Genomic DNA, 11293 nt, shown 5'->3' with positions numbered 1-11293 from the left:
TGCAGAGTATTTGGTTTTCCTTGGTGTTGGAGCAAGAAAACGCAATGATATTGACCCCCAAGTAGATATTTATTCTTTTACATCGACACAATGAACAGAGATGGTCTTTATTTTAAAACATCTATGACACCAGTTAAATCATAAGTCATACTTTTGAAGCAGTACAATATAACTTAAGGACAAAAATGAGCAACACTGAATTCTCTCCACCCCACCCCAAACTAGCCACACCATAACATTTTGCAAGCAACTTGCACGTCAACTAACTATACCAGCAACAACTAAATCAGAGTTTGTTCCTTTTGTGTTTTTGCACCTGTAGAAGGTAAGTCACAGTGGTTTGGCCCATTGGAGCCTCATGTAAAATCTACAATTACAAATCAATGCAGGAATCCAGTGTTTTACCACTAATTATACCATTTCCTACATTAGTAGCTAAAGGATTTTGGCACCTGTGTGTGTAAATATAATTTTTTTTTTTTTTTAAAGCTTAAAAGCATGGGAAAATATTGTGCAAAATGCAACCAATCTAAAACTATTCTATTCCCCTACACTCCATTTCTACAAATCATAAGCCTACATATTGATCTTAGTGCAGCATTGAGGCAGCTTATTAACTACCCCCTTCATGTAAATATCAACCTAAAACATTCTGTCAGCATTACAACTAAACATTAAAGCATGTAGCCATTGCACTTTACCACTGGATCAAGGAAATACTAATGGTTTCAAACGTATAAAAGCAAATAGGTAAGTCACAATGCCCCACAGTCAATAACTTAAAGTAACATTAAATATAGGTCTTAAACAAGACAAACCATGACTCTCTCGTGGAAAAAAAAGTGTATATCTTACTGACTGGTATTTGAAAGACTGCAATGCTAGATGTTTGTACCTTCCATTCACATTTTTTTCCCTTCTTTGAAATATATAGACCACAGAAATTGAAAATTGTCAGCTTTGCCAGCAGAGGACACTGTGGACATTCTCAGCTCTAAACACTGATGATTGTTCAGATGGGTTTGCCTAGACCTTCCCTTCTCATATTGCTCTTGTTGAATTATGCCTTAGCATTGCACCATCAGTAATGATTCAGTTGGCTTTACTTTGCTGACACATGAATTAAAGTGACTTTGCCTGTTGTTTAAATTTGAATCACAGGGACAAGTGGATTTGACAGAAGGAAAAAACAGGTTGAAGCACCAGAGAGAGAGAGGATCAGTGCTACATGATGCAGAAGCCTCACATTAGAGACATTAAAGTGTTATTGGGAGATTCACATTAAACATATCAAAATAAAGCATCACAATCAGAAATGAGACGCGTTCATTAAAGGCGTAGTTCATCCTGCAGTAAAGGCTTGAAAATCTCCTTGTTGCTGAGAGGCAGAGGGAGCTGCCGCCTCTCTGTCACCTGCTTGACGAAGCTAATAAGAAAGCCAATGACGAGCGCGGTGCCCAGGAGCGAACCGACTGCCCAGGCGTAGGAAGGCTCCCTGGAAACGGGTGTGGGTGTAGGCATGGTGGTACACGTCTCCACCAAGAGATCCCGCACGTTCCCCAGAGAGCCGTTGTTAGGTCGTGGCTGAATGCCAAGAATGCTACACATGAGGGGGTAGAGGTCAACTGAGCGCATGGAGGACTTGGTGTAACCGGCACGGAACAATGGCCCACGAGCAACAAACACAGGGTGCATGCTGCGCAGTTGGTTACTATAACCATGGTTACCCACTGTAAACAAAAACATTCAAGGTATAATCAGCATTACTTTCCCAGTAAAGCGTCTTAAGCGTTCACCTCTAATAAAATTATATTCTGCACAGTATAGTCAGGCAAAATGTGAATATGGATGTTTTAACAAAGCATGTAGCTAATAACATTTGTACTCACACATAAAGTATCCAGTTTTGTTCTGAACAAGGGTCCATGCTTCTTTGACCTCTATAATAATCGGCATTATCCTAACATTATGTTTGTAGTGTAGGTAATCAGGAATGTCGTCTCTCTTGTACACTGCCATGTTAGGATTTGCATTCTTCAACAAGTTGTAGACTTCATCTAATTTACCTGGGAAAAGAAAACAACTCATGATCAGCACTGAATGATGTTACTTAATTTCCTAAGACATGTTCAGTAGGTTTTTGTTCCTTTACCTATGAACATCTGCCATTATCCTTTTACACTACGTAATGAATTTATTCTCTTTGAATCAGTGTGGACTGATTTGTGTGCAAACAATACAAACGATGAGTATGTGAGGACAAAATAGTTCTCAAGGATTATTATAACTCTGGTTATTGTAATTTTTTTATTGATAGGAAATGTTATTTAATGTTGTTTACCTTCTCTGGGTAAAATGCCCACCACTGGGCTCTTGTCTATCCATGTGTAGAGATCTTGACTCACGTAGGTGTCCAGCTCAATTACCTTATCATGTGATAATTGTGTCATACCATGGTCACTTGTGACAATGAGATTGATGCTGTCATAAAGACCAGCTCTTTTGAGCTCATCTCTGAGAAAACCCAGCTTTATATCAATGTCCTTAATGACCACATCCATAAGTGGACTCTCTGGGCCCACATTATGGCCACTCTCGTCTGGTTCTTCCCAGTAAAGAACCCCAAAATCAATTGCCTCATTTCCTGAGAACCAGTTTATGAGATTCTCTACCCGCACCTCAAAGGGCATAGATGCATTATATGGCACATAATGGGTTGGGTACACTCCACCAATGGCCACGTCCGATCCAGGCCACATGGCAGCTCCGCTCCTCCGTCCAGCCTTCTGACTGGTTACCCAGAGTGGAACTGCCTCCTCCCACCAACGTGAGTCATAGACTTCTGAGCCCTCCATGGAGAAGGAACGATTCAGAACTGGGTCATACATTTCATTGGCCACAATTCCGTGGCTCTCTGCGTGTAAGCCCGTTACTAATGTGTAGTGGTTAGGAATGTCTGGTGATGTAGGTGTTCTCCACCTGCTCCACCTGCACACCCTCTTCCATAAGGGCACGGAAATTAGGTGTGGGCACCCTGTTGACATAGTCCCAGCGGAAACCATCAAAAGACACCAACAGAAGCTTACTGTGCTCCTCCTGCCAAGACGACAGTGGAAGCAGCAGGGCCAGAAGACAACTCACCAAGCGGGTTTTGTTCATTACTATCACTGGCATGTTGCACTTTGATGAAAAAATGGACCTACAAAGAAAACAAGAATTTATGATGTAAACCAGACAACATAATGAAACATCTGATTTTTTTCCCCATTAATTCCATCCAGAGAACATTAGAACTAAAACCAACAACCTGGGCTGACTAGACTCCAGACTTGGGAGTCTCCAGATTTGTTTACTGTATGCATTTGAGTTAGTACAATTAATCAATGGGAAATTTGAAAAACGGATGAAATTTCACATTTATGTTTATGAACCAGACATTCATCTCCGTTAAGAATTGTTCAGATGCAATATTATTTCTACCATGCATAAATTTAATTTCGCGGTGAGTCTGACCGCTTTTGCGCGTGTGCTGTAACAGGTGCTTGCGTCTCTCGTAAAATATAAAATGGGTAATTAAGCCGCAAGCAATAAACATGCATGAGAGTACGCAGGCATTCGCTGCAAGAATGGTAGTTACAGATCGTGGACTGCGTCGTTAAAAAAATGGACTCAGTAAAAAACGATGACATCATACAACGCAGCGCATGTACGCGATTCGCTCGTAATTCTTGTTTGCGCGTTTGAACATAAAACGAAGTCAAATGCATTCATGAAATAATCTCTGGATGTCACGCTTGAAATAGTCATTGCTCAAAATACAGCTAGCCACAATTTGGCATGTCATAATTAATCTCGAACTGCTGTATAATCAAGACAGTTGCTAACCTAACAGAAAGCAGGTGGAACTATGATATGCATCCCAACCAAATGAAACAGTTTGGTAATAGCTTGGTTTATATAATTAAATGTTACTCTATAAGGAGTGGTAAAATACGATCAGCAGCGAAACCATCGAAAACCCTTACCTTCTAGAGTAGCCTACACTCTAGTATGCCAAAAACTAGCGGTGTCGTAAACAGGAAGTCCAGCCCACAATCCCACTCAATAATTATATAATCATAATTATAGCCCATTTAATAAATAAATAATTCCTAAACGGAAACTTTCAGAAACATTAAGTAGGCTACAAACGTGTTCAAGTAAAAAAAAAAAAAGCTTTTGTGGAATAATCTTTTAAAAATAAAAACATTGTATAAAATAAAACTACAATGACCTATTATTAACATTTCTCCATTAAATTTAGGCTAATGTGCTGTCCTTTTAAAAAATGTTTTCATTTTAATGAGTAGGCCTACACCATTTTTCTTTAAAAGGTATGTGTCAAAATTATGTTAAATAAAATTCCACATCCAAAAAAATCTACCAAGTTTAAAATATGTCATTTTAAATATATGTTATATATATTTATATGTGTGTGTGTGTGTGTGTGTGTGTGTGTGTGTGTGTGTGTGTGTGTGTGTGTGTGTGTGTGTTTAAAATTGCACTGTTGAATAAGCTGTATTTAATATCAACAGTCACAGAAAATATGGGGGTCAATATGGGGAAAGCCATAGTGGTCAAATCAAAACAAACAGGCAGGTGATTTGTACAAAAGATGCTAAACAGAATTCTATCTCAGAGTGACTGCACGCATGTCAAGAAGCGTACTACTTTTGTACGTATGCCATTAGGAATATAAGTATAAATGTCAGCCACGAGATTTCTGCATCCAAAATGTTCATTCTCAAATGAAAATGGAAATGTATATTTTTGATACAATTCGCAAGTTTTCTGTTTCATTTATTCTTTATGTTTCACTCCGGTGTATTTTAGATTATGATACCATTGTAGTGGCGCCTGAAATGAGCATCCAGCAGGGGTCAGAAAAACACCAAAAATGTTTATTTTTCACGACCACGCAAAATTATTTTCTGGAATTTTGCAATATTTAACATTTTTTATAATATTTTCTAATACATCAGTATTGTTAGATTTTAGAATACATTATAATAAGATGTTTATTGTATGCACTTAGAAATTCAAAGTAAAGCTTACCATTCGAAGTGTCGAATATATATATATATATATATATATATATATATATATATATATATATATATATATATATATACTGACCAGCTGCAGGTTCTCGTTTACTAAATTTCAGATGTATATATAAATTTGAGATATATATATATATATATATATATATATATATATATATATATATATATATATATATATATATATATATAATCTCCTGCAGCTGGTCAGTAACCTGAAAATCATAGTAGACAGTAAACAGTGGGAAAAGAATAACTCATCATGGAGTTAAATTAATTCAGTTCTTAACTGAATGTTCATTTTTTAAAGTAGACAATAAATAATGAATGATTTTTTTTCCGTAGTATTGCTACGCATATAGCAGGCGCATGATGGCTTTCCTACAGAGCGTTCATTTTGCACTGAGACGCGCAATAGCGCCGCCTGCGATGGAGCGCTCAGTCTGGGTCCGAGGAGCGCTCTCGCTGCGGTTCACTACGGAGAGCACTAGAGCGGATCCTTTACTGTCTCCAAGGCAACCAGATCTGGCGCAGCTCACGCTGCCCCTCCTCCGATGCGCTTCTCATTCAACAAGTGGCAGCTACGGTGCCTAAACGCATTTAAACCTTCCTCATGTCTTCAGCCGCATAACGCTGTACCGAGTTTGCAAGGAGACCTAGCCGGTAAGTCAACGTATCGATGGTCTATAGATGTGTGGTCTATAGATGCGTTTTTTCGGTCGCTAACTCTATGGGAGTCGGAGATTTCAGAGAGGAAACAACTTAGAGCACCCCCCCCCACACACACACACACACAAAGAGAGAGAGAGAGAGAATGTTCAATAGCTGAACGGATTGCTAAGCTATGTCGTGCTTAATAACCTTATTGACTTGTCTCGCTTTATAAAACTGCACGTTTTGAGAGTTTAGTGCACGCATAACCATACGTTTTTAAGCATTCGCACAGAAATGTTACCTAGACGCTCAGATACACTTTTAACAAGGGTATGGGAAATCTACAAGATTCTGTGTTAAACATAAGGGGCTTTTCATAAGTTTTTATCTTTTAGCGTCTAAAAGAGGGTTTTAAAAAATCCATCAGTTAAATATTATTTTTTCCTGTAGTTTTTTGGGGGACATTCTTCTTTGGGGGTTTGTGTGTCTGTGATAAAAATGATAAAGGTCGTTATCAAATTATTGTTAATAAATAATAAGTGATTGTTTGTTTAAATAAGAAATTAGGATGGTTGTGATAGCAAAGCAAACACTGAGTGCACTAAGTACTTTGGATGACTTAGATGGAAATTAGGGTAAAAGTGGCAAGCATTTGGGTCAAATTTTGCCATTCACTGGGACACAAGTTCCTGTAAAACTTGTTCTGGCAACTAAGTTAGATGGACTTTTAGTTTGTTTGTTCAACAGTTTTGTATACTGTAATATGTATCACTTGGATGCTAAGTAAAATCCAAACAAAGCAATCCATATAGTATGTGTGGTTCATTGTACAGCCCAGCTGCAAAATCATTTATGTTTTTCCAGTTAACGTATGAAGCTGAGAGAACATATCGGAAACACACAACTGTTATTTATACCCACACACTTACTTACACAGCTGTAATTATATAATGTTTAAATTAAAGAAAATTTGATTAATCTGTTTCCTTTAATAACATGCAGTGTTTATCCATCATCTTGCACCATAAAATAAGTGTTTAAAGTAACTCATTACATTTCTTTGAGCCCACTGACCTGGCCAGGGAGAAATGACCTGGGGGAAATGAATACCCTTGGTGAGGCTACAAGATATTATAGCATCCTATCTTATCAGACAATCCTAGATTATCAGTTTCTTTACATGCATAGTGTAGTGTAAGTCTTTACCACTGAAGAATGTGTCATATTAGTCCTTGTAATAGGGCTCAGTACAAATTTAGTCTGGATTAAATTAATTGTTGGCAAGACTAGTCATAGTTACTGGTGCTATAGGCATATACACACAGTGGAAACAGAAGACATGCAATAAAACATCAGCTTATTATCATTTAGTTGGCACTAAACGGTGTCGTAAATGTGCACAGAAAGGGTTGACATTTACCTTTCCTCTTATGGGCAAGAAGCAAAAGATGATGTCATGGCATGCAGTGGTACTATTACACCCGAGCATGAGTAACACAGAGTGAACAGTTTTAAAAAATGTATTTTAGAATTTGGCTTGGCCTGAAGTCTAGTGTTTATGTTTGACTAGCCACGTGAAAGCAAACCTATAGCGGGTTAATGTCATAATATTATGACAATATATGAGAAATTCAGATCATGAGAGTCTCTTCTGTAGGTCAGCTCTGTAATCACAGGCTACCCAGCCACTGATCTGTCACTTTTTGAAAGGTCTTAAAGGTTAAAGTTTAATGTAACAACAAAGTGCTGACTCACTGGCTGCTTTTGGTTACTCTGGCAATTGCCAGCCTGGGAGCATCCAGAGTGTGACTTGAGGTGCAGACAGAAAGCACCCATTGTGGCCTTTTAGAAAAGTTACCACTGAAGATACTATAAGATGCTATATATGTGTGTGTGTATGTGTGTGTGTGTGGTGTGTTTTTGTGTGTGTGGTGTGTGTGTATATATATATGTATATATATGTGTGTGTGTGTGTGTGTGTGTGTGTGTGTGTGTGTGTGTATATATATATATATGTATATATGTGTGGTGTGTGTGTGTGTGTGTGTGTGTGTGTCTGTATGTCTGTATATATATATATATATATATATATATATATATATATATATATATATACATACATACATACATACATACATACATACACACACACACACAAAGAAGATTGCAAGTGAGTAACTGCAATAGTGAGGTACACAAGATTTCCAGAGCAACAGCAAATTTCGAGGTCTTTCATCAGCTTCTGAATTTCTAAAAGGAGGGAGCAGTATATAGTATGTATAGCTGCAGCACATGTGACAAACACACAGCATGCATTTTTTATTTACAGGATTTCTTTAACCTGCATTCTTCTATGCCTGAGGCTGAGGAAAAGCAACAAAATTATACTTGGGATAAGATGAGAGAAGCAAACCAGCATGGACTACAAGAGGATGAAACTACAATGAGTACGGAATAACATTTTCTGTATAATCCCTAAACGTTTGGCTGCAAGGTTCAGCAGACTAAGTACAACTCTACAAATATCCAGATATCATTCTTGCTGACCATCTAAAGCAAAAGGCAGCCCACGTTAGAAATTCAGTTGACTTCTAGTGCAATTTTGTTGCCTATTGTTGCCTTTTTGCACTGAGTAAGCCATGAACACAAATACAGTTCCCCAGATTAATGTGGAGGACATGAGCAGCCTGGTCTATGATGACCCAGAAGTTACCACAGATGACCACTTGAGAACCTTAAAGGTCTTGACTGAAAAGCTAAGACTCCAAACCAGGAGGCCCTCCTATTTGGAGTGGAAGTCCCAAGTAGAGGCTCAGTGTACCAGAGGATCTTCTGAACCAACAGAGCCCACTGAGCTGGACCAGGGTGCAGGAGAAGAGCATAGAGCCGCTGCCAAAGCAAATGGCCCAAAATTCATACAAAAGAGAAACCTGGCTTCAGGGAGCCTGAAAGGCTTTGGAAATATCGATGAGGCTCTCGTCTGGCTCAGGAAGGAACTGGTAAGCAAATCTTGAGTGCATGATCATGGCTGAGTCTGGAAATGTTCTAGGTCATAAAAGTCCAAACGTTTGTATAAATTAGTTAAGGCAGTTGTGGCCTTGCCTATATCATTTAAAGAAAAGAAATCTAGCACCTCTCATTAGTCATCTAATTCGAATGGAAATTAACATGAGCAAATGAACAAGGCTCCATTATCACATTATCACTTTGGATTTACCTTGAGATTAAATTGAGTGAAGTGATAAGGAGCAGTCAGTGACACTCAGCCTGTTTAATCTCTCCCTCTCTGCTAGTTTCTGACTCTGGTCAGCCATGTAGCCACTGCTATGTAGACACACACATGGGCTGTTACAGCCCAGAAATGCATGAGGTACCTTTTCCCATTGTAAGGATTCATGTTCTCCTCACTCTGCCCTGTATTTGTCTGCAAATCTTTGCATAAGGAAAATCAGGCATGAAAGCAGCTCTGTTCTTTCATTTATATTGCTTTGAATGGGTAGATTGGCTAGGGTTGGCAGGGTTGTATTTCTTACTTGGCCCATGTTGTAACTCTATTGTTCTGTCACTTTTTGTCAGTAAATGACAATCACCATTTCCTCAATGGTGATGAGGAAGGGGGGGGGGGGGGGGTTTATAGAATGATTTGTATGCAAAATGTACTTTAAAATATATACAACTGAACAGTTTTACAATCAATTCTCTGGCAGTGTTTGACATAAAGGTAAGATCTCCTTGCAGATCTTAAAGTTAAACTGAAATTGAGGGCAAATATTATGTTAATTTGATATAGTCTCTCATATACACTCATTTGTTTGTACAAGTCAAAATGAAACATTTTGTCAATAAGCAACACTTTGTGTACAGGCAGAAATGCGTGTGCAGGACCAGCTCCTTGCCCGCCAGCTCATGCGTCTGCGAGGTGACATCAACAAGCTGAAGATCGAGCAGACGTGCCACCAGCACCGGCGAATGCTCAATGATGCCACCTTTGGCCTGGAGGAGCATGATGAGCTCTCTGATCTCCTGTGTGATGGTCCACTAACTCCAGGCTTCGGGCTCTCAGCTCCACTCCGCTTGATCGGGGTCACTAAGATGAACATCAACTCAAGACGCTTTTCCCTTTGCTAACCTGAAAGTAAAGGCTCAGTTTTTACATGCCAGTGAAAATCATGACTATGACACTCAATCATATGTACAGTATATATATATATATACACACACACACACACACACACACACACACACACACACACACACACATCTCAATAAAAGTATTTATATGAAAGCATTTTCCAATGCTGTGTGTTAAGTGAAGATTTGCTCACTTTAAGCACCATTCTTGCAGTGGATTTTCTTTCATGTGTCACTGGCCTGCTTCTTTTTGTGCCTGTGAATGCAGTGGCTCTCATGGACCTTGTCTCTGATTGGCTCAGCAGCCCCAGCCTCGGTGCATGAGGCCCAGTGGCTGCTACTGTTGAGATGTCTTGTATGCTTTTGTTGCCCAAGCCTTCTTTTTCTTCAGCGGTGAAAAAAATGTTGATTTTTAGAAAGTTTTGTAAGCAAAATATACTTTCAAATATTTACAAGCGAACAGTTTTACAGATAGCATGACAGATACATTATGCCAGCTTTGGTTAATATTTCGGAAACCCAATGTGCATTCTTTTAACAAAAATGAGCAAAAGGCAAGGTAGCAGAGAGATAGAGAACGCACATGTAACTTGTCTCCTCATCAAACCAAGACCTTAGTCATGTCAGAGAGACATTTAGTGTTTATAGTTTAGCTTGTAGTATTTTTAATGCACAGTTTAAATCATATTTTGACATTTTATACATGTGAATAAGGGTTGATACTGAATAACTGGTAATAAAACACTATCTTGCTTTGCAATTTTTTTCAGTTTATACATGGAGTTTTCTTCCTAAGACATTTTGTACTTGCAGTAAACATTCTATGGATTTTTATAGCTCTAACCAATTAAAAACATCTACTGTAAACAGAGACGCGCTATAGCCTGGACATAGAACTCATTGTGTGTAGCTAATTTCTTACAGTGGTATTGTTTTGTTCATTATAGAAGTGAACTTTTTGTCAAACACATAACACATAGTGCAGAGAAATGTTGGGCTGATTAAATACTTTTACAAAGCTAAATTACAAAGTTTAAATCACAGTCTCTGAATTTTCTTCTTTATCCCTAATAGCAGTAAAGTACAATCAGGGCAGTGAATGAAAATGTCCACTTTTTTTCTAAATCATAAAGAAAAAACCATGAAAACTTTTATTTCTACCATTTACACAGGCAGTACACTAAGCAAAAATACAGAAAAAAAACATAACATTCATCCATCTCTCTTTAAAAGACTTGGGGATGAATAAAGTGTGGAACCAAAGTAGAAGGGGTAGCTTCCATCCCAAAGGCCACATTCAGGAGACTAATGTTTCACAGCCTCTCACAATGGCTGGCTTTTGTGTGGAACAAAGCCACCCGTGGTCATGAGAAACACCCAATAAAGGCAAGAGGAGGGAAAGTCCA

General features: G+C 38.4%; 2 protein-coding genes across 2 annotated transcripts; one reads left to right on the top strand and one right to left on the bottom strand.

Annotated features, from left to right (window-relative positions):
• Positions 1–48: 48 nt before the first annotated feature.
• Positions 49–4086, bottom strand: enpp5 (ectonucleotide pyrophosphatase/phosphodiesterase 5). The gene is given in 5 exon segments (XM_027025125.2): positions 49–1730; positions 1890–2066; positions 2342–2955; positions 2957–3199; positions 4026–4086. Coding segments are annotated over 4 exon segments (1410 nt in total). The 5' UTR covers positions 3175–3199; positions 4026–4086; the 3' UTR covers positions 49–1329.
• A 1594-nt stretch (positions 4087–5680) lies between these two features.
• On the top strand, positions 5681–9969 carry fam167ab (family with sequence similarity 167 member Ab). Its single transcript, XM_027025128.2, has 3 exons — positions 5681–5765; positions 8086–8755; positions 9621–9969. The coding sequence occupies exons 2-3, from the start codon at positions 8396–8398 to the stop codon at positions 9882–9884; spliced, it is 624 nt and encodes a 207-aa protein (XP_026880929.1). The 5' UTR covers positions 5681–5765; positions 8086–8395; the 3' UTR covers positions 9885–9969.
• Positions 9970–11293: the final 1324 nt, after the last annotated feature.

This window comes from Electrophorus electricus, chromosome 3 (genome assembly GCF_013358815.1).
Source record: "Electrophorus electricus isolate fEleEle1 chromosome 3, fEleEle1.pri, whole genome shotgun sequence".
Lineage (NCBI taxonomy): Eukaryota > Metazoa > Chordata > Actinopteri > Gymnotiformes > Gymnotidae > Electrophorus > Electrophorus electricus.
The sequence above is the reverse complement of the archived record's forward strand: the minus strand, read 5'-3'. Positions and strand labels throughout refer to the sequence as shown.